This window comes from Suricata suricatta, chromosome 9 (genome assembly GCF_006229205.1).
Source record: "Suricata suricatta isolate VVHF042 chromosome 9, meerkat_22Aug2017_6uvM2_HiC, whole genome shotgun sequence".
Classification (NCBI taxonomy): domain Eukaryota; kingdom Metazoa; phylum Chordata; class Mammalia; order Carnivora; family Herpestidae; genus Suricata; species Suricata suricatta.
This window is the reverse complement of record NC_043708.1, coordinates 63,147,808-63,171,393: the sequence shown is the minus strand read 5'-3', so window position 1 is coordinate 63,171,393 and position 23,586 is coordinate 63,147,808. Positions and strand designations below refer to the sequence as shown.

General features: G+C 35.2%; 1 protein-coding gene across 6 annotated transcripts in view; it reads right to left on the bottom strand.

Moving 5' to 3' along the window:
- HECTD1 (HECT domain E3 ubiquitin protein ligase 1) overlaps positions 1-23,586 on the bottom strand; it is an 87,712-nt gene that overhangs the window by 23,390 nt on the left and 40,736 nt on the right. For 4 of the 6 annotated variants that reach the window (XM_029952974.1, XM_029952977.1, XM_029952975.1 and 1 more), the window contains 14 exons: positions 19,292-19,514; positions 18,481-18,744; positions 18,309-18,385; positions 14,265-14,399; positions 13,566-13,712; positions 12,213-12,307; positions 10,595-10,700; positions 8,775-8,909; positions 7,799-7,938; positions 7,200-7,523; positions 5,837-6,003; positions 5,569-5,745; positions 1,026-1,862; positions 115-336 (listed from right to left, as the gene is read on the bottom strand). In XM_029952974.1, the coding sequence (XP_029808834.1) occupies positions 115-336; positions 1,026-1,862; positions 5,569-5,745; positions 5,837-6,003; positions 7,200-7,523; positions 7,799-7,938; positions 8,775-8,909; positions 10,595-10,700; positions 12,213-12,307; positions 13,566-13,712; positions 14,265-14,399; positions 18,309-18,385; positions 18,481-18,744; positions 19,292-19,514 (3,049 nt within the window). The remainder of the gene's footprint in view (positions 1-114; positions 337-1,025; positions 1,863-5,568; positions 5,746-5,836; positions 6,004-7,199; positions 7,524-7,798; positions 7,939-8,774; positions 8,910-10,594; positions 10,701-12,212; positions 12,308-13,565; positions 13,713-14,264; positions 14,400-18,308; positions 18,386-18,480; positions 18,745-19,291; positions 19,515-23,586) is intronic. The other 2 variants (XM_029952976.1, XM_029952979.1) reach the window with 2 other exon arrangements.

The window sequence follows — 23,586 nt, the reverse complement described above, 5'->3', positions numbered from 1 at the left end:
CACACTCTCTCTCAAAATAAATAAATAAACTTTTAAAAAATAGCAGGAAAACATAGTAAAAGCATCACTACACAAATACCTAAACACAACTACAACTTTTAAACTACAACTTACCATACAATGAATATTCTGCTTCCTGACCCGTATCACTCTCACTGGAGGTTGATGTGAGGCTGGTGGTTAAAGTATTACTTAAGGACTGACCAACTGATAAAACTGTTGTTGCTGTGGCTACATTGCTGCTGCTAGTCACACTGGATGTTGACATTGTCACTGTTGATGTGGTACCAGGTGTGGTCAAATTGGGGAAACTCTGAGCACCCATAAGAGGAGAAGCTAAAGATAAAAAAATGAAGCAAATCAGTACAACTGATGAGACTGTATAAACCTTAGAAAAAACTAGGTTGTATATTTAGAAAAAAAGAATGAGATCTCGAAATACTAATTATTTAAGGCTGAAAAGCAACAACTTTGGGAACCCAACTGAAATCCAACTAAAAGTCCTTGTTTTTACAGCCCTGTTATTTTTCAAGAAATTAAGCCTTGTTTTTTTTAAAAAGAGAAACAGGCAATGAATTAATTCCCAATGATATTTTCCAAAGGAATTACTTTGACCTGTTAGCTTAAATTAGAATTAGAGAACTTTTAGAAGATAGTAGCAATTTAGGACCTAAGGAAGAGTTAAACCAGTGCGATGCTCTGATTTAAGTTGACTATGATAAAATTTAATAGTCCTCTATTTCCTCATGCAGCTGAAGTTAACAATTTATCACAGAAAAGTGTGTTATTGTTTCATCCTTTCAGATTAAGAGGTTCTTTATCATACCTGATCTGAATTCTTAAGAGATTACGTTTCTATAGAACTTAACTCCATATTCCTGAAGTGCTAAATTTGACGTGGTTGTATGTAATATGGTTAATGATCTAGTTCACAACTGCAGCCAGAACCCACTGAACAAGAAACCCTACTTTGCATCCCTCAGAGAGGAAAAACCATTGGGTTCCATAAGGAAAAGCTCACTTACTTGCTGTGCTCATCACATTCCTCCCCAAAGTATTAGTGTTGTTATCACTGCTGCTTCGGCTTAGATTCATGTTGTTCGTGGCATTAGTCCGTGCTATGTTTGCCACTCTCCTTACAAAACTCTCCAAGCTAGATGTTTCTCTTGAGGACAGATTAGGTACACTTGCACTAGAGCTCATAGGGGCCCCAGCAGCCAACAAAGAACTCACTGACAGTCTGTTACTTGCTGAAGAGCTAAGGGGCCGCTGTGAAGCTGCTTCTTTATTAGTTAACTCAGACACTGAACTAACATCAGGAGAACTAACACTAACAATTCCCATGGATATTGCACTAGACTCCCCAGGAGTACGAACAGAACTATCAGGGCCTAACTTTCTTTCAGCATTTTCACTTCCCGTTTCCGCGGTTAAGGTGCTGGTGCTTGCACTGGATGATGACCCTACTTCTGTTTGAGGGACGTTTTCAGCAGATGAAAGAACAACAATTGGTTCATGGACATCAGCTCCTGAAACTATACTGTGTTCCATTACAATTTCTGATCTCCGTTCCGTTTTGGTCGAACCCAAGCTGATGTCGCTGCTACTGGCCACGCTACACACAGAACTGCTGCTTCCTTTTCTACTTGAGGAGCCTGCAGCAGCAGATGTCTTGTCTGGACAGTTGTTTTTCACCAAGCTGCTCCATGATTGCGTTGTGCCTGAAACAGTGGATGAAACAGGTTTGGGTGATGCCACTGTATCAGGGTCGTACCCTGGTGCAAGCTTGAGGTCAAATTTTCCTTCTGCGCCCATACGGTAAGAGTTTGAGCCACCAGCATCCCAGGTGACATCAATCCAGCCTGGAAAGGGACAGGAGTTTGTGAGACCCAGCAGAAAGCAGATAGGAGCGTGTCAGACAGTAGCTCCACAATATGGGATCAGCTTTTTATCAGTGCTGCACTTCTCTGAATTTCTACAGTCATTTAAGGTCTGCTAACTAAAATTAAATTCTTCCTTTTATTTCTCTCATTTCTGAACTGCTTGCTCTGCTGATCTCTGAAAACAATGTAAGGGTCATGTTTACATCTATGGGGTTATCTTTTAAGGGGAAGAACTGTTAAAAAACATAAAAAGACGGATACAAATAGTGAAATACTGCAAGGTCAGCTGAGTAGAGATGAAATCTAAATTGCTAAACAGAACTATGTACTTGAATGTTATTTACAGAAAAAGTTCTGACTTACCATTAATTTTTAAGTTTGAGCTAAATCCTATAATTGACAAGCAAAATATCCATATATTACTGTATAAATTTTAGGTCACTACCTCAAATAACACTAAGTCAGCATTTCAATTGTGTTCTCAAAGTTCAGTGGTTACTTGGTTTTCTTATGATTAAGTTTAATAAATTTGAACAAGCACAGAAAATTCTAAAACCAAATTTTTAAAGTCTGCTAACCTCTTATTAGAACCTATGAGCTAAATCTAATAATGTGTAAAGAACTAATAAATAGTTCGTTATTCATACATATTATACGTGATATTCAATGTATATTTACTTGTACTTGTAAACAGCACTTGTTCTTTTTTTTTTAAGAAAACAGTAACTTCCAAAAACAGTATAATAAATTGTCTAGTAGAAAGGAAAAAATAAAAATTTTACATTCTTAGTGTTATAAGCTATCTAATTCAAGGGAAAAACACAACACATAAAAACAAATGTACTTTTAAAAAAATAACCAGGAAAAAAAAAATAAATAAAAAATAAAAAAATAACCAGTCTTTATAAAGTCTGCAATTACTTTCTCCATAACAGCTGGTACCCCCATGCGTGTGCACATGTGCACACACGCATAACAAATTCATGTATATTTATAATGACCGGCTCGGAGGGGTGTAAGTAATACTGAATTACCTGTGGAGATTATATGCATAAGCGTTCTAGGAGACGAAAACTAACTGCCCCAAATCTACATCATCTAGTTTTGATGAGATAACAATTGCCTCCATTTATTCTATATGCTGAAGTAACTTCTGAAGAACCAACATTTAACTATCTCTTCTGCAACATGGAACAGTGTGAATAAAGGCTCAAAAATGTATCCCAATCCCAAATAAAATCAATATTTATATTGCATTAATCAGTCTAAAAATATGCTGATAATTTATTTCATAACAATCATCAAGATCTGTAATTGTGTGTCTATCAGTTTCACTCAGAATGCAGGGGATCTTACTTTTTTAGGGATCATCAAATATCTGAAGTCCAACAAAGTACCTTTACATCATAGGCACTCACATTTGTGGAATACGTGAAAAAAAAAAAAGGATAATCCCACTGATACATAGATTCTTTAGAAAGGATTTAATTGATATAATGTGGAGAATAATTTTTAAATGCAAACTATTCATATATTGAGAATGTAATTAAATTGCAATCTAAGAGGAACCAAAATAAGGGCACAACGTACTCTTCGTAAGTGCATGGTTACGAAACTCTGAGCTCCCACTATGCCCGAAAGACAGGTAAAAAAAAAAAAAAATTAATTAACTAGCCACATTAGAAATAGTTGGTTCAGGGGTGCCTGGCTAGCTTGGTCAGTGGAGCGTGTCTCTTGATCTCAGGGTTGTGAGTTTGAGCCCCATGTTGGATATAGAGATTACTTAAGATAAAATTTTAAAAAAAGAACAAAAGAAAAGGAAATGGGTGGTTTAACTATTTATAAGTTAAGTACTCTCTCTGACATAAAGGTTTTCATGTGAGACTTAAGAATAGCCACCTTAGTCAGCTGCAACTCTACACCTCTACATTAGATCAGCAAAAAATAAGCTTTTCTTACATACTAAATTCTAAAATTAAGATTCCCATTTCCCTAGGCAGTTGCTCCAGCTGACTGCAGCCTGAGAAAAATAAACCACATTCATATAGCCCTAACTAGCTAACACACTTAAAAGCCCAACAATTTAGAAGAGACAGAATATTAATGGAGTATTACTATGATGTCTAAAAAACATTTAAAATTTCAGGGGAGGGTACGGGCGCCTGGGTGGCTCAGTCAGTTGAGCATCCGGCTTCAGCTCAGATCATGATCTCACGGTTTGTGGGTTCGAGCCCTGCGCTGGGCTCTGTGCTGACATCTAGCTCAGAGCCTGTAGCCTGCTTCAGATTCTGTATCTCTCTCTCTCTCTCTCTCTCTGACCCTCCCCTGCTCACACTGTCTCTCTCTTTCTCTGTCTCTCAAATATAAATTAAAAAAGAAAAACATAAATTTTTGTTAATTTTAAAACTATTATTTATCCACTATTAATGGTTTTTATGAACTTTGGCAGTTACATATATGTTCATTCACTGTAAACCTGCTATAATGGCAATGATTTGCAATGGAGTATAACTATATAGAAATACATTAGGCAGTAAAGTAATTTAAGGAATAGAATCTTAAAAACAGCAAAATCAAGAGTTTATTTAGGTAAATAAATGCCCGTATCTCACAGAACATGAGTGTATTAAGATATTAAGTGTTTATTCATTCTCCTAAGCACTGTCACCTTTATTATAGCTCTTTAAATATTTGGCATAAGTTAAGAATACGAACATTCAACTCCTTTTTGTTTTTAATGCCAAGCAAAATTCTTAAGAAAACACTACTAGCTAGGCAAAGTATCTGCTAATAAATCAGCCTTTTAAGTTATAAGGAAAAAATTAGCCATTATGAGTTGCTTCTGGAGTTAAGAGCAATTGATTAAGTGGATATGGATTTCTCTAAAATCCACAGCATCAAAGGTTTAATACAGACTTGATTTAGGAGTGCCTGGGTGACTCAGGCACTTAAGCACCTGACTTCGGTTCACATTACGATCTTACAAATGGTTCATAAGTTCAAGCCCTGCATCAGGCTCTGTGCTGACAGCCTGGGGCCTGGAGCCTGCTATGGATTCTGTGTATCCCTCTCTCTGCCCCCTTCCCCCCCCACTCATGCTCGCTCTCTCTCTCAAAAATAAATAAATGTTAAAAAAAGTTTTAATGATTTAAACAACCCTTACCTTTTAAAATATCGAAGTTTAAAATCCAAAGAAATGTTAGTAGACTGAAAAACGTTATGAACGGTAACTTACAATCTACTAATAAATGAAGAGGCTACAATTCTTACTCTAGTCTTTGTTGAAAAATAGTAACTAAAAATGTTAGTACTTTTTCTTCTACATGAGTGAGAGAATAAAAAAAATTACTGCCTGATTCCCATCAGGATAATAAGAAAAGTGTAAGCAATTAAAGATCAATGGAAACTTATAAATAATAGACTAAAAAACAAAAAAAAATGTCTTTAGAATAGTCAACTTCTACCAGCTTATTAACCATCTCAAAATATTAGCACTCAATGTCAAATCAACACAGAAAATAAAATTTTCCCTTAATACTAAGTAAATGATTTTTTTCATTTTTAATGTTTTTCTACATAGTGCCAGAACATTCATACAATTTATAAACTATCCCAAAATAACAAAAGAAATACACTGTTATGGAACACTCCATTTTTACACCACAAACGCGAAGTACCCACTCACCATTATGCAGCTCTCCTGTGACGGTCCCTTCCCCCTGTGGGCTGCCATCCTGGTCCCGCCACTTCCAATCAAGCCCTCGGATCACACGCGCCCCTGGAACCATGTATTTCAGAACCTGGGAGCGTACGAGACGTCTCTGTCTTCTAAGATTAGCTTCTGCTTCCTTAGCTGCTTTTCCTGTAAAATAGAAATTAGAGAACTATAAACAAATCACTTTTTATAAATAGAAGTGTTCTAGTAAGTGAAAAGCCTGCTATCATCTCTTTACCTAGCTGGTCTTCACATACTCCATTTACAGTGCCATAGAGTTCGAATCCAGATAGTGACAGGTAGTGGGTCTGTCCACTGGCATTCTTCCCCATCTGTTTAATTCTCACATGTCGCCACCCTTGTTTCTCATCCTTTGGTGGATCAAGAGGCCAGGTTGCTGTTGACCTGTGAAGGTGTTAGGGAAAAACTGGTGTAATGTTTTAAAACAGGGAAGATGTTTTTTTTTACATAATAGAGACCTATTGAAAAACCAAATTCCACATTCAGTCTACAGTTTGTTACACAAGAAACAAGATATAAAAGGAAAACAACAGTCATCAGGAAAATAAGTTAAAAACGATGTTTAAATGTAAGCTATTAGTTACCTAACATTAAATGATTTCTGATTAATAAAACCCAAAGAAATAAGACAAGAAATTTTATAAGCAACTATGCTCTTATGATGAAGATTTCTTTGAATTCTGCCAAAGTTTAAAATGATATATTAAATATTAAAGTTTGAAAATATCATGTTATATGCTAGTTAACTTGGATATAAATTTTTAAAAAATAAAAAATGAAAAATCTATTAATTCTAATGATAAGGTGTTTCCTTCCATACCACATCAAATGCAGAACCTAACTCCATGCCTTATGTTTCCTACAAAATATGCCACACTGCTCAATTAAAACTTACTAGAAGTAAAATTGTTAGAACTTTATGTGCTTGAAAAAATAATATATGATTGGGGTGCTGGGTGGCTCAGTCAGTTAAGTGTCTGACTATTGATTTCATGATGTTACAGTTCTAAGATCGAGGCCCACAGTGGGCTCTGTCCTGGACATGGAGCCTGCTAGAGATTCTCTCTCTCCTTCTTCCTTCGCCCTCTCCCCGTACACACTTTCATTCACACACACACACACACACACACACACACACACACCTAAAAAAAATAATACAGGATCTATAAAGTTTAGAAAAAGACACATTAAAAAAGAAAAACTTTTAAGTCAGCCACAATTCTATAACCAACAACAGTTACTGTTAATTTGTAGAACATATATTACATATAGATATGAAGAGTTTAGTAAAAAAACTAACTCCATTTTTTTATTAGTGTGCTATATATACACATATATATCAATTTCTTTTTAAATAAGGAGGCTCAATGTTCCACTTATGTTTAATCTAAAGCTGTTAAATTTCTGGTAAAAGTATTATTTCAAAGTTTTAATATTTAAATTATAGTATCAAGCGATGTTTTTGAAAAGAAAATCTGCTTCAAAATTCCATAAAGAAGAGAGCTCTAAGGGCATACAGTTATAAAAGTAAACAAAGCTCTTTACTGAGTTTTTCAATTTGCAAAGACTCCTCAACTAACCCTGGTTCATTGAGACTGCAGTCATCAACATGGGTATACAAAGAAGTCCAGTTCTGTCCATCTTTGGATACCTGGAAAACCCAATTTCTCAGTGCAGACCTTCCATAACCACGGGCATGACGGAGTGTATACGCGGATGGTATCACCCAGAGACCCAGATCTATGGCGAACCAAGCATTCTTATCATCATTACTGTGGCAATTTAAAGCTGAATTATCACGACTTAGTATGTCTTCTAAGCGGCCATAAGGTAGGTTTCTTCCTTCTGATGATGTTACTACTACAAGTCCATATGCAGCTGGATTCACCCATTCATATGCAGTTCTAAATAAAAGAAAAAAATTAAGCAGTTAACACTATTAAAACAACTGTATTTGTTCATATTAGTTTTCCACATAAAACTGTATTAATTTTTAAAAATCCTACAATTGACAATTTAGATTTTTTTCCTTCATATAAAGTTAAGTGAGATAGTCTTAAATTTAATCTAGAAGACAAAAATTCCTACAGATACTCAGAGGAGTTAATAATTTTATTCTACTACAAAGAACTTTTTGCTGGGTGAATGTTTTCACTCTACATCAAATAGCATGACTTACTTGGCATTTGTCCCAATCCAATAAATGATTCCATTTTCATCAAAATCATGCTGGTGCCGAAATATAAAATTTTGGCCTTCTCTTAATTTTCGAACAAAAACAAATGAAGATCGGTCAAAATCATACCACTGCTTTGCTACCTACACCAAAGAAAATACAGAAGACACTCACCTTAACAGGGCTATTTTCAAATGCATTGCCCACTTTTCCCTATCCCTTTAATGTGACTTTTTTTTTATTATAACAAATACTCATTAAAGAATATTTGGGGAAAAGAACAGAAAGATACAAATTTCTATAACCAAAATACCCCACTATTCACATGATAGAGTATTTCTTTAGTCCAGTCTTTCAACTGATAGAGTAAAAAATATCTGATCATACTGTACCATAACATTTTTCCTTATCAGTTTTTGTGTTTATACATTTTTAATAGCTAAATAATATTCAAATATATGGAAATAATTATAAACCTAATATTCCTTTATTGACTCTAGTATTAAGGTTTTCTTCACTATTTTAGAATTACAAATGACTCTAATAAACATCTTTATGAAGAAACCATTTGTAGTGTATAAAGATTATTTTCTTAGAACAGAGTCCAGGGGTACCTGGTGGCTCTGTTGGGTGAATTTCCAACACTTGATTTCAGTGCAGGTGAAGAGCCCAGTATTGTAGGAGTGAGCCTCTTAAGATTTTCTCTCATTCTCTCTCTGCCCCTCTCCTTCTGCCCATCTACCCTGCTCATGCTCTTTCATTTTCTCTTTCTCTCTCTGTCTCTCTCTCTCTCTCTCTCTCTCTCTCTCACTCACACTCACACACACACACACACACAAAGAATGGACTCCAAAAAACGGAATTACTAGGGCAAAGTGTATTACCGTAACTCTACACACATTATTTCCCGAACTACTTTTCTAAAGGATCAAACCACAGCAGAGAATGCCTATTTCACCATGGCCTTGCCAAAACTCACCATCTTTAAGAGATACTGTTCCAGAGATTCAACTGTAGCTAAAGGTTCCATCTTCAACATCCTGCCAGTCCTGTCAATCAATGCAGTTTCACCAGGTGCACGTTCCAACCGAAATCTTAATCTTCTTGTAAGTATCTGTGCAAAAATTATCAAAATGCTTCAAAAATACATTGTTTTTCTCTTGGGATTACAAAAGTGAGACATGTTCTCAACAGTAATCTAAAAAACTTCAAATATACATGATTTAAATAAATCATAAAACAATTAAACAGGAGTAATGCATTTCTTACAAGTTGCAATTTTCCAGGTAAGTTAAGAAAAGTAGTTAGAATATATCAAATAATCAATGACTAATAATTGTTTTTAAGGTAGGTTCTATGCCCAATGTGGGGCCTGAGTTCATGACCTTGAGATGATGAGTTGCATGCTCTACCAACTGAGCCAGCCAGGCACAACTATGGCTAATCAACTTGTAAAAACACAAGATAGCTTTTAATCCAATACATTTTAGTAAAAAGTATAACTAGCAATTTAGGTAGCTTCATTGCTGTTAAACCTTAACTAGTTCCTACAGACACATAATCAAATACTTATATGGACATATGGGTAGCAATTTAGATTGCAAAATTAACGTAGGGCATATTACTAGCTTTCCTGTCTTTTTACTTTGCAGTCTCCTAAAATAAAAAGTGCATAATAAAAGATGTTGGTGCTCCTAGGACTATAAGCAGGAGACTTTCCAGTCACTGAGACTTACCTCTGCCTCATTCACTTATCAAGAATAAAGCCTTCAAAGAATGCACTGGGGCACCTGGCTAGCTCAGTCAGTAGAACATGCAACTCTTGATCTCGGGCTTATAAATTCAAGCCCCATGCTGGGTGTAGAGATTATTTAAAAAATTTTTTTAAATAATATAATAAATTAAAACATGTGCCACAAAGGCCCTTATTCCTCTTTATTATTCTACCTAAAATAAAACACAAAGTAGACCTTGACACTACATTTCATCTAACACCATGTCAGGCACACTAACATACTGTAACTCCCTGGACAAGCTCTCTAGTCTGGGAATCTAGTGGCTTTGATAATACTGCGAAGTTCTTGGGGGTATGGCAAGATTTTTGCCCTAGTATCCATCGTCTTGGCAAATACAGATTCTTAGTCACTTATTAGAGACTCTATTCCACACTGTGCAATGCAGGATACACGGGATAAAGGCAAGATTCAGGCAAAATGACCAGCTAAGGAATTCTAAAGTAACCTACAGAAGACATAACTTCTGTTTACTCATAACTACATACCAGATGCTAAGAAGAGAATAAAGGAATGAATGAATGTGAATGTCAACTAAAAATCATTTAGGAAAATAAACGTTTTATGAAAGCCATGACATTTCCCACAGAATCAATATGAATAGCTAAGGAAGGCTATCTGGCTTTGACCAACAACAGAAAAAAAAAAAAAAAAGCAAGAAAAAAACCACCTTTAAGTATTCTCACATTCATCTGCTGATACACATAGAAATGAAAGGACTTAACCCATAATTCTAAAAGAAAAGGACCCATATTTTTCCCTTGCCTTTTCTACTGATGGTCTTTTTCCACTTACCCCCCATCAAATATGATTTATTACATACAATAAACATTTACTGAAAATCCATGGTGATTTCATTAAACAAAAAATTGAAATATTAATAATTCAAGAGTCATAAAAAAATCAAGTGGCGTTAGGGTTACAGTCTTTAATGAGTAAGCAGAATCATTATAGACTGCTCTTAAACATATTCAACAATAATAGTGCCTGCATTTTTCTTGGTTACCTGCAGGTTATACGTGGATCCAGGTGTATCATACAAATGGAGAGGTAGACGTTCAATAGATTCCAGTACAGCTATTAACTTCCGAATTAATGCAACTGCTGGTCGACTACAAGGAAAAAAATTGTTGAGAATGCTTATATAATTTCATACCCAAGTTCATATAAACACTGGAGTAACCAACCTCATGCAGATGCCTACTTTATGAGCACGCAAAAAATTTAATTTTCTATTATACTACATCTAAGCAAGCAAAGACTTTGATAACGCAGTTTCCTTCATTTAGGAATAAAATATTTCAGGGCACCTGAGTGGTTCAGTGTATTAAGCAACTTACTCTTGATCTTGGCTCAGGTCATGATCTCAGGGTTGTAAGATCAAGCCCTGCACTGGCTCTGCGTTGAGCCTGGAGTCTGCTTGGGGTTCTTTTTCCCGCTCTCTGTCCCTCCCTCCCTTGTATGTGCACGCTCACTACCCCCTCTCCCTCTCCCTCTCCCTCTCTCTCTCTCTCACACACACACACACACACACACACAATCAACCAAAAAACAAATAATAAAATATTTCTTTCACTTGCAAGACTTATCAACTGTACTCAAAGTAGACATACAATTTTGTCTTCAAGTTTAAACAACTTTGTTATATAATACTTGATACATATAAAAATACAGAAAGCAAAGTTTTGAAAATATTATTATTTGTTAGCAAGGCAACACTGGTGTAATGTTTTTGTACCAAGAACGCTTAAAAACCATTTATAATCTTTAACTCCGTAATACCACGTAAAGGACTTTATGTAAAAAAATGTTTCCACTGAGACAAGTATATTTTAGTATTAGCAATAATTTCTAAAAAGCTAAAATGTTTAAATACTGCAATGTTTCAATAAATTACTACACATTCATGAAACGAGGTAACTCAGTTAAAATAGTACCTAAAATTAATGAAATGACTTTCATTTATTATTTAAAAAAGTCAACCACATTCAAAAATAAATTAAATAGTAAAATGAACCTTCATCAACCCAAGACCCACCTTCAACAAATATCTTCTAATGCCTAATTGATTTTTATCTCTATCCCCACCCATTTGTCTAATATATTGTGAAAATGCCACAGGGTATATTTCACCCAGAAACATTTTGAGTATGTACCTCTACAAGGAATTCTTAAAAAACAAAACTCGTTTCATTATTACACCTATAAATGAATTAACAATTATTACTTAATATCATCATATACTTAATCAGTGTTCAAATTTTCAGTTATATATTAAGAGGTATCTAATTTCTTCTTTAATTTTTTATTTAACTGTAGCTGACACAGCCTTACATTCATTTCAGGCCTACAAGGAGGTATCATATTTTATTAAACTGTGTGGTCAGCTGCATCATAGCAGACATGTTAATTCTTTTATTCCATAAGATTAAAAAATGCTTTAAAAAGTGCTTTAAAAGTCTTACCTATTATTATTATACATTTAAAATATAAAATTACACTATTTGTTAAATTTTAAAGTTCCTATTTTGTAAATAAGCACTATATATTAGACTCTACATTTAAAGAAGTATACAAGCTTTCAAACACTGCAAACATCAAATTAAAAGAATTCGGTGATTTACCTTTCATCATCTTCATTTTCACTAAAGGCTGTTTTAAAAACGTTTATTCTTTCTACCAGTTGACTACAATCCTGTTTCATATCTAAATCCATGCTCTGAAAAACATAAAAAATAAGGTACAAAAAATGTTAACTGTTACCAAAAGTTATCACAAACACATGCTACAAAGATGAGTATTAATATTGTATGTTATTAGAAAATTATCAATATAATCTAGTGAAATCATTATTTTTCTTTCCATTAAAATTCTTTTTGTTTATGACCACAGCTAACAGATTTTTTCCTTCCTGAATGTTATATAATGGGGTAGCAATTATACTGCTAAATTAGCTTTACCCAAAGTGTAGCATGCAAGATGATTTCAGATTACTAACAAATGAACATTTTGTACTTTAACAATATTATATACTTTAATTAGCATTACAAAATATGTAACTGGTATACTAAAACAATGATTTCACAGATATTACAAAGTGATACTATGTGATAATAGGTTTTAATAAATAAAAATGCAAAAGTAAAATTAATGAATGGAATATACAACTCACAGAATTTTAAGAGTGTATTACCACATATAGTGATTAAGAGCAAAAACTAGGGGTGCCTGGAAGGCTCAGTCAACTGAGCGCCTGACTCCTGATTTTGGCTCAGGCCACAATCTCACGTTTCATGAAATCTCAGGCTCTGCCCTAAGAGCATGGGGCCTGCTTGGAAGTCTATCTCTTCCACTCCCCTGACCCCTCCTTTTCTCTCTCTCTCAAAATAAATTAAAATGTTTTTTAAAAAAGAGCAAAAACTAAAGTGGAAAGTAGAATTGAAATAGGAAACTTTCACTTTTCATACTTTTGTCTTCAGAATTTATTACAGTAAGTATATGTGGTTATGTTTTGTCAAAGAAAAATTTTTATCGCAATAAATAGATATTAAAGGTAAACTAAATTGTAGAGACACATAAGGTTACAGCAAATACTTGTCAAATACTCAGAGTAACTTCCTAAATAGTCATGGCTCATAAACTAATCTTATGCAAATAATATAAGTACTTATGAAGATCCATAGACGAACTTCATTTTAAGAAGCCACCAGAGCAGTGAATAATGTTAAAACTTATGCTAAAGTGTTCTGTTAAACAACACCTAGAACAAAAACTCAAAACTCTGAAAAGATTCAATTACTGAATTCAACAGGTTTAAATTAATGACACAACATAAAGGCTAGAGAAATTATAAGTAATAACATGGATTAACTTGGTTTTTAAATATTTGACAAAACAAACACTCCTCTGCCAAAAAGTGCAGTTGCAAATAATTTTTTAAACTATATAGTCTGTTCTGTGCTACTTTGTAAACTTACATTGTTTAAAACAGTAAGAAGGGCTTGCACCAACCCACTACTGCACATTTCATATGGTGAAATTGTGTTTTCATCCTTCAGAAGTACAATTAGATTTTCTAAAGCTGTCTTCATTAAATCTCTCCAAGTGTTCTCACTCTCAATGCACTAAAAGAAAAAAAATTTTAATGAAGACAATAAAAAAATAAACAGGTTGTAATATACTTAATTTATCATAGTATTAATTGCAAAGAAAATAAATCAGATATTAAACAAGAATAAAATGTACAAATTAGCAATGTAAATTATCTGTACCAGGGTCAGAAAATATTTTTTAAGGGCCAACTATAAATATTTTAGGTTTTATAGACTCTATGGCCTCTGTCACACCTAGTCAACTCTGCCCTGCAGCCACCAAAGCAGTCAAAGAAAACATGTAAGAAAGAGCATGGCGATAAGCAATAAAACTGCTTTTGGACACAGTCATTATTTCATATAACTTTCATATATCAGAAAATACCACTCTTAGTGACTTGTTTTCAACCATTTAAAAATGCAAAAACCACTCACAAAGCCATAAAAAAATAGGTGGCAGGCCAAATATAGCTCATGTGTGACAATTTGCTGACCCTTAATCAATAGCTAGAGTATAAAGGATAAAGGGGAAAAACTAAACAAAGAACAATGCAGGATATAAAATCTAGAGGGTAAATAGCATACTTGTCTATTTGTGTGGAGTTCCCAAGATGACTCTAACTGAGTTGCTATGTTTCTGAGCGTTACCACGACTCCACGAGGCATGCTCTCAACAGCTTTAAAGTGGTCATCATATAAATCTCGAGCCATAGTTCGTACCTACCAAATGAAAATTGCAAATGTGAATTTTTGCTACAATTAACAGTTTTAGCAAAGTTTCTCTTTTATCTTATGTGCAAGTTTTACAAGTAAGATTTTTGTGCCATTACCAACCTCCAAAAAATGTTACTACTTCTATTCATACATGTCAAAAGTTCTAACGGCTGTAAAAGTACTCTAAATAGATTAAAGCAGTATCAAATAAAAGAACTCCTAATGTTAATTTTTGGTTAAACTTTATAGTCATATAACAAAGAGGAGTTTATTTTATTTAAACCAACCTGAACCTATAAAGAATTAACTTTACTCTTTTTTATAAAAGTAGCCTAATTACGATGAACCAATTAGAAAATATACATAAGCAAAACAAAAACAAAAACCCAAACCCAAAAAACTAAGCCACCTATAATTCAATCAACCAAGGTTGAACCTTTTTAATTTTTTTTTTTTTAAAGACCTAACTGGCTTTTATTCAATGATTCATGGATTAGGCAGCTTTCCATCTAGTTAATAGAAAGGAGTGCCCTCAGAGTTGAAGGTGTTAACATTTTGGTGTGTATTTTACGTTTTGGGGTTTTTTCTACTATAGTAGTCACACAAAGTATGTATGACTCTCTTATTTGCATACGTAATCATAAAGAAGAATGACTATTATGGGTTTGGGTACTAGCTACCTGTCATTTATATTAATGTTACTTGATAGAACCCATTTGTATCCCAGGCTTAGGTATGATAAAAATCAGTACATAACAGCCTTTAAAAATATTTGCTTACGGGCGCCTGGTTTGCTCAGTGGTTAGGTGTCTAACTTTGGCTCAGGTCATGATCTCAGGGTTCATGAATTTGAGCCCTGTATTGGGCTCCACACTGAGCGCAGGGCCTGCTGGGGACTCTCTCTGTTTCCCGCTAGCTCTCTGCCCTCCCTCTCAAAAAATTTAATAAAACTTAAAAAAAAATTTGCTTAAATAATGTAAATTTAGGACATGTAATTTCATTAAAATCACAAATTAACCTGGCATAACTCTAATATAATAGAAAAAAATTAACTCCTGAAATGAATATTACTTTTTCATTCTATTTTGGTATGCCTTTTCGAATTAAAAGGAAAATAAGTTCTGAATAGTAGACAAGTTTTAAGAAAACTACTCCTTTATAAAACAGTATTAATAAATAAAAATGTGGGTTAAAATAGTTAAAATTATTTTTACCTAAAATCAGTATATTTTGATATCTACTACTTTCACGCCCAAAGAATACCCATATGGTCAAAGCTATTCTTTGATTTACTACTAATACTACTGATTTCAAGAAACTGAGTCAGTAATTATTTATTTTTCAAGAAAATGAAAACATGGGATTGAACTATGTTCTCCTTGATTTACTCTTCTTCTGTAGTGTGAGATTTTAGTACCCTGTGAATCTAGATTTTGTTGGATAATATAACCCATAAGGAATTGGCAAGAAACTCCTGAGATAGCTCAGTGGTAGCTTTATAAAATATTACAAATGAGGGGCGCCTGCTTGGCTCAGTCAGATAAGCGTCAGACTCTTGATTGTGGTTCAGGTCATGATCTCTTTTTTTGTGAGATCAAGCCCCAGGTTGGGCTCTGCACTCACAGCACGGAGCCTGCTTGGGTTTCTCTTTCTCTCTCTCTTTGCTCCTCCTCAACTGGTGCTGTCTCTCTCTCTCCCCCGTCTCTCTCAAAATAAATACACTTTATTTTTTTATTTATTTTTTAAATGTTTTTAACGTTTTATTTATGTTTGAGAGAGAGACAGCATGAGCAGAGGAGGGCCAGAGAGAGAGGGAGACACAGAATCTGAAGACAGGCTCCAGCATCTGAGCTAGCTGTCAGCACAGAGCCCGATGTGGGGCTCGAACCCACAAACTGTAAGTTCATGACCTGAGCCGAAGACAATTGCTTAACTGATTGAGCCACCCAGGCGTCCCTCAAAATAAATAAACTTCAAAAAAAATTACAATTGGTCCTCATCATTTGAGAATCCTGTTTTTGTGAATTCAACCATGCACTAAAATGTATTTGTAATCCCCAAAACAATACTCCGTACTTTCAAATTCATTTGTGGGCATACACAGTGCAGCAAAAACTTGGGAGCTGCCTCATGTGCATGTGCTTAGGTAAGACAAACAAGGTGATCTCTACCTGTAAACAAGAGTCATACTGGCTTTAGCCCTCATACTATAAACAAGTATCCTTTCCACAACCTATTTTGTGTATGTTTTTTACATTTTTGTGGTTTTGTTGACTTCACTGTTTAAAATGGCCACCAACCATAGTGCCTGAAGTGCTCTCCAGTGTTCCTAAGCATAAGAAGGCACAACATGGGCCTTATGGAGAAAATATGTGTGTTAGGTAAGCTTCATTCAGGCATGACCGTGCTATTGGACACACGTTCGGTGTTAACAAATCAGTAATACACAGAGGCGCCTGGGTGGTTCAGTCAGTTAAGCATCTGACTTTGGCTCAGGTCATGATCTCATAGTTCATGAGTTCCAGCCCCGTGTAGGGCTCTGTACTGCCAGTTCAGAGCCTGGAGCCTGCTTCAGATTCTGTGTCTCCCTCTCTCTCTGCCTCTCCCACATTTATGCTCTGTCTCTCTCTCTCTCAAAAACGAATAAACATTAAAAAAAAATTTTTTTAAATATACACTTATTAAACATGGTGTCTTTGACCAGAAGGACACATAAAACAGGGTTATATATTCATCAGTTACAAAAACGCGACCAGAGCCTCACAGGAACCCTAACCCTGTATTTCCCCAAAGAGCAATTGTTCAGTATTAACAGAAGCTTTACTTAACATAACTACCATGAATAATGAAAATGGACTATATTTAGTTTAAATTCCTTTTAGCATCTAATGGCTATATTCAATTGAGCAATTTCTTCCTCAATTACCCTTAAGATACCATGAATTAGTAAAAATTTCTGGAACGCCTGGGTGGCTTAGTTGGTGGCACTCCTGACTCTTGATTTCGGCTCAGATCATGTTCTCAGGATTGTGGGATCAAGGCCCACATCAAGGTTTCCACTAAGCATGGAGCCAACTTAGGATTTTCTCTCTCTCTTTCTCCTTCTGCGCCTCTTCTCAGCTTGTACTCCCTCTCTCTCAAACAAAAAAATAATAATGCATACTTAATGGATAGAACTTAAAAATTAGTACTGTGATTTCGAAAGTGGAATCAGTAAACATTTGCTCCTGTATCTTTTGGGAAAACTTCATATAAGATGGGCCACCAAGCATCAAAATATGTGAATCTAGAAACAGGCATTCAAGTTGCTTTATCATAAAGCTAATACTTTTATTAGGATTGTAAAATATTAATGATGTATTTTCAATTCCACTGTATCACTCAAAACATCACTATCAATAATAATTAAAGCATGTGTTTAGGGGAGCATGGTTGGCTTGGTCAGTTAGGCATCTGACTTCAGTTCAGGTCATGATCTCACGGTATGTGAGTTCAAGCCCCACAATGAGCTCTTTGATGACAGCTCAGAGCCTGGAGTCTGCTTTGGATTCTATGTCTCCCTCTCTCTCTCTTTCTCTTCTCTGTTTGTGCTCTCTCTCTGAGAAATAATAAGCAAATAAACTTTACAAAAGAAAAAGCATGAGCTCAAAATTTTGTGACATTAGTCAAATAATTTAAATTTTATTGTCTTACTAGTTTTCACTGTTTCAATGTTGGTGCTTAGCATGTATATAAAAATTATAAGCAGAAGTATATGTATTGTGGAAAATAAGTATAGAAAAAGAAAAACTGAAAGTATGTTAGATAAGCGTAACTTGTATTATATGGCTCAAAAATTTTAAATGTTTATTAAAATACTAATGAAATCTTACCATGTCAGTATAAAAAAAAGAAAAAGCAAATCTCACAATATACCTTTTGCTTTGTTTTTTCTAATTTAGATTTCAGTTTTCTGCCTCTTTTGCCAGTCCAACCAGTCACAAATTCTGAACCTTAAAAAAAAAGGACATTTCACAGAATTTATTTTATTGCAACATAAGTTACTCATTTATTCTTATATATATTTTATATTCCCTACATAACTTACCCAGAGAAGTTTCTGCAGTAAATGAATGTTTGGTTCCTCTATTAGATTCAAATACAAAACCAGGTAAATCTTCTTTCAATATTGTTGCCTGCTGACCATCAGAGTTATGAATAGCAATTTCTCCTTCTTTTAAACAGGTTAGTGACCAATTCCCTACAGTGAGTTTGGTGGGTCCTGGTGCTGAGAGTATAGGTTGGCTCGAAGTAGACGGCTTTACTTGGCCTCGAGCTCTTTGTAATTTCTCCAAAAATTCACTTCTGCTTTCTATAAAGACAAAATTATTTTAAAACCTCATTCTTTTCAAATGCTCCTTTTTTTTAATAAAAAGGAAACTACCAATTAGCATTATCGATTTTATATAAAAAAACTGCATTAACAGAGTTTTGTTCTGTGATAATTTCTCAGCTGTTTGATATATTTAGGTTCAGGCATAAAAGCAATCCTACAGCCAAAATTTTTTAAAGGATAAGGCTTTTGGGAAAAGGTACAACTAGAGATAGCATCATACACACACACACACACACACACACACACACACACAATTGATCATTACATGATAAGAGGTAGCTTTACCTAAAGGATTAGAGATTAAAGGTAGACACAATGCTACTGCTAATCTCAAACAAAAAAAGGCATTTCTTAAATGCTTTCATGGTACAATAGTTTTTCTCTGTTGATATTAACAAAACTGGCCATATGATCATCAAGAATGTGCTGTTTCCATGGCAATAATTAGCAAAAATATCAGCAGAAAAACAAATCCTCAAAATTACAGAAATTTGTAAAACATTTTAACGGAAACAAGTATTACCTGAACTATCCGATCCACCTTCAGGACTACCGCTTGAATACATGGTGGCAAGTTTCCCATCCAAGATAAACCTGAACCACCCATTACTGCCGTTTGATAATTCCAAGGCCGCTGCATCGCTCCATATATACAAGCAGTCTCTTCCCCGAATGACTGACCAGTCTCTCCAGTGGTACGGCTTACCCTGCTGCAATTCCTTAGCATCTTCCTGTGGCTCGTCTTCCTAAATGTGTATAATTATTCAATGAAACAAAGAAAATAATTATTCCAAATATTTGCAAGTATTTTTTAAATATGTCCATGTATCAAGTTTAGAATTAAAATATGCTGAATTTGGGGTGCCTGGGTGACTCTATCAGCTGAGCATACAACTATGAGTTGTGACTCACGTCATGATCTCACAGTTCAAGAGTTTGAGCCCCGCGTCAGACTCCATGCTGAGTCTGCCTGGAGCCTGCCTGGGATTCACACTCTCCCTCTCCTTCAAACTCCCTCTATGCACCTCCCATTTGGCTCAAAATAAATAAACTTAAAAATATATATGTATACATACATTAAAATATGCTGAACGTAATAGTTAGTTGCCTATAGTTTAGTATGTATTTTGATTCAACGAATTACCTATAACCCTTACAAGTCCTAAAAAAGTTAAGAAACTCACATAAGTAATGACCTAAGTTATAATATTTCCAGCTGCAGGAGTACAGAAAGCCAATGGATTAGGTCTACACACAACTAGCTAATTATCTAGGATGCTGGTCAACTCACAACGTTGGGCCTGATTATTTAAAAAACAAACAAACAAACAGATGTTTTTACTGGATCAATGGTATCCAACCCAGAAGTGCAACAGAATCATCACAGATGCTTTTTAAGAATGAAGGCAAGACTCCACCCTTAGCCAAGTGAATTAAATATCCTGGATAATTCTTATAATCATAAAAAGATATTAGAGCATGTTTAAAACAAAACTTTTTATTCTGTTAACATGTAATATAGAGAATATTCATCATAAACATGTGAATTTGGCATGTGTGCGCATGCATGTGTGTATGGGTAAAGCACTTTTAAGCTTCATAAAAATGTTATCCCTAAAGATGTTTTTTATATTTTTTCCCTTAAAAAGTTTGTAACAATAAAGTAAGATTATATAAAGTGTGGATTATAAATTTCTGTAAACATCAGTACTTGTGCTCTAAGCCATGACAGGTTAACAAGGACCATTCTTGTTTATCCGTTGTAAACAACTAAAAACTAGACAAAATATATGAAAAAGTGATTTTTAAATACTGGACTGCAACATAGGACCAACATAGGACCATGACCCCCCAGAAAATAAAAACACACAAGGTAATCTCCTTAAGCCCAGACACAAATTTCTTGCTAAGGTCTTAAGAGGGAACACAAAAAGAGTCCAGCAATAGGAGTTGAGGAAACGAAGATCTGTGTTTGAAGAGGCTAAAGCAAACAGTATGTGGAGAATGAGTTCCGGATTAGGAAGCCAACCAAAAAAGACCTCTAGAAATCTGCAAAGTGATCACCATCAAGTCTCTAACGATATAAGACCACTCATTTCTAGAGGGATACCCCCTAAGGTTGGGCAAAGAACAAATGGAAAATTGTAAACTGGATAATTAATTTCCAGAGATCATACAAGGTTGTCAACCAGTTGCATTCTAAATGCTGAAAAATTTCCAAATTTGATAAAAATTGTAAGCCCACAAAGAAATTTAAACAATCCTGAGCAGGTACGGACTCTCACATGTGCACACATATACAAGCACACCAAGCACAGCGAATGACAGTAAAGTCAAATTGCTAAAACCAGTGATAGTATCTTTAGAAGAGCCAGAGTGAGAAAAGATGTTGTGAGGAAAGATACATGTTATATACCAAGGAACTAAGATGAGAAATAGAGCAAATTTCTCTACAGAGTCTATGAATCTCAGGTGACAATGGAACGTCTCTCAAAGTGCTGGAAAATGGTTAGCCAAAAGTCCTTGTGACATTGAAACTATCCATAAAAAATGAAGGCCAGGGGCGTGCCTGGGTAGCTCAGGTGGCTAAGTTTCCAACACATGATTTTGGGTCAGGTCATGACTTCAAGGTTCATGAGCTCAAGTCTCACACAGAGGTTTGTGCTAGCAGTGTGGTCTGCTTGAGATTCTCTCTTCCCCCTCTCTCTCTGTCCCTCCCCTCATCTCCCTCCCTCCCTCTCTCCTAAAAACTAAATTTAAAAAAAAAGGTCAAATAAAAATATTTTCAGAGGCACCTGGGTGGCTCAGTCCAACTCTTGATTTCAGCTCAGGTCATGATCTCACAGTGGTAAGATCAAATCCATGACCAGCTCGGGCTGGGTGTGGAGCCTGTTTAAGATTCTTTGTCTCCCTATCCCTCTGTCCCTCTTTCATTCATGCTCTCTAAGAAACTTTTTTCAGACAAATAATATTTGAGAGAATTTTCTGGGTTGTCTTTTCATTTTCTAAACAATGTAACTTGAACAGAACCTTAATTTTAATAAAGTAAAATTTGCTGATATTTTAATTCTTTTATAATATAACCTTTTTATTTTTAAGTAATCTCTACACCCAATGTAGGCCTCAACCACACAACCACAAGATCAAGAGTCGGACGCTTTTCCAACTAATCCAGCCAGGGACCCCTACAGTATAACCTTTTAACATCCTATTTAAGAGTCACTACCCAAACTCAAAGTCAATATGATTTTCTTCCTTTTCCTAATTTTAGCCTGTACATTTCAGTCTCTGATTTATTTTCTGTCAATCTTTTATTTGGTACCTGCGGTAAGGGTCAAAAATTCCTTCTTGTGTGTGTATGTACCCACTTATTCAAGCATCACTTGTTGAAAAGATCATCCTATCTTCATTGAACTACCTTAGCACTTTGGTTGAAAATCAACTGACCATGTATGTGTGGGCCATTAACCTATTTTTTTTCCCACTAAGCTATCTTTTACAATAAGACTTGAAATATGCTGGAAGATATCCTTCAACTTACTCCTTTTCAATGTTGCTTTGGCTCTTCTGGATCCCTAAAATTCTCATATGTTAGAATTTTCTTGTTAATTTCCACAAAAAGCTGGGGATCTGTAACCTATTTTTTTAAAGTATTTATTGAAATTCCAGTTAACAAACAGTATAATATTAGTTTCAGGTGTATAATACAGTGATTTAATATTTTCTTTCTTTTTTTTAATGTTTATTTTATTTTATTTTTGAGAGACAGAAACAGCACAAGCAGGGGAGGGTCAGAGAGAGAGAGGGAGACATAGAATCCAAAGCAGGCTCCAGGCTCTGAGCTGTCAGAACAGAGCCTGACGCAGGGCTCAAACCCACAAACCGTGAGATCATGACCTGAGCCAAAGCCGGACGCTTATCCAACTAGGCCACCCAGGCACCTCAACATTTTCATACATTACCCTGTGTTCCTAACAAGTGTACTCCTTAATCCCCATCACCTACCCTCTAGTTATTATCAGTTTGTTCTCTATAGTTAAGAGTCTGTTCCTTAGTTTGTGTCTCTCTCCCTTCCCCCCGCCCCGTGCTAGTTTGGTTTGTTTCTTAATTCCACACATGAGTGAAATCATATGGTAATTGTAACCTATTTCTTGGATAAAAGAATTCGAGGGCGATGAATCCTAAACATACCTCTATTTTTTTTAAGTTTATATATTTATTTTCAGAGAGCGAAAGAGAGAGCATCAAAGCATGTGTGCGAATGGGGGAAGGGCAGAGAGAGACCAGGGAGAGAGAATCCTAAGCAGGCTCTGTGCTGTGAGTGCAGAGAGCAGTATTACCAGCCCCCAGATATCACCTGTTACTTTGTTTTGTTGTTAAATCCCTCAGATTCCTCAAGTAATTTAAGAATATCTATCACTAACCCTGTTGGGATTCTACAATAACAACCTATTGTCTACCATTCTCTCAAAAATATTACCTCTCTGTCACTAATATATAGCAAGCATTCACTAAATGTTAGGTTTCAATCAGTGCTGGAATCACTAGGGACAGATAAGGTATATTTAAATGTACAATCTAAGGTAAGAATTATCAATGGATACTGAAACTCACAGGTATGGGGCACCTGGATGACTCAGTCAGTTAAGCATCTGACTTTGGCTCAAGTCATGATCTCACAGTAGTGAGTTCAAGTCCCACATGGGGCTCTTGGTTGGCAGCACAAAGCCAGTTTTGGATCCTCGGTCTCCTTTGTCTCTCTGCCTCTACCCTGCTTGCATGCTGTCTGCACACACCTGCTCTCTCTCTCAAAAATAA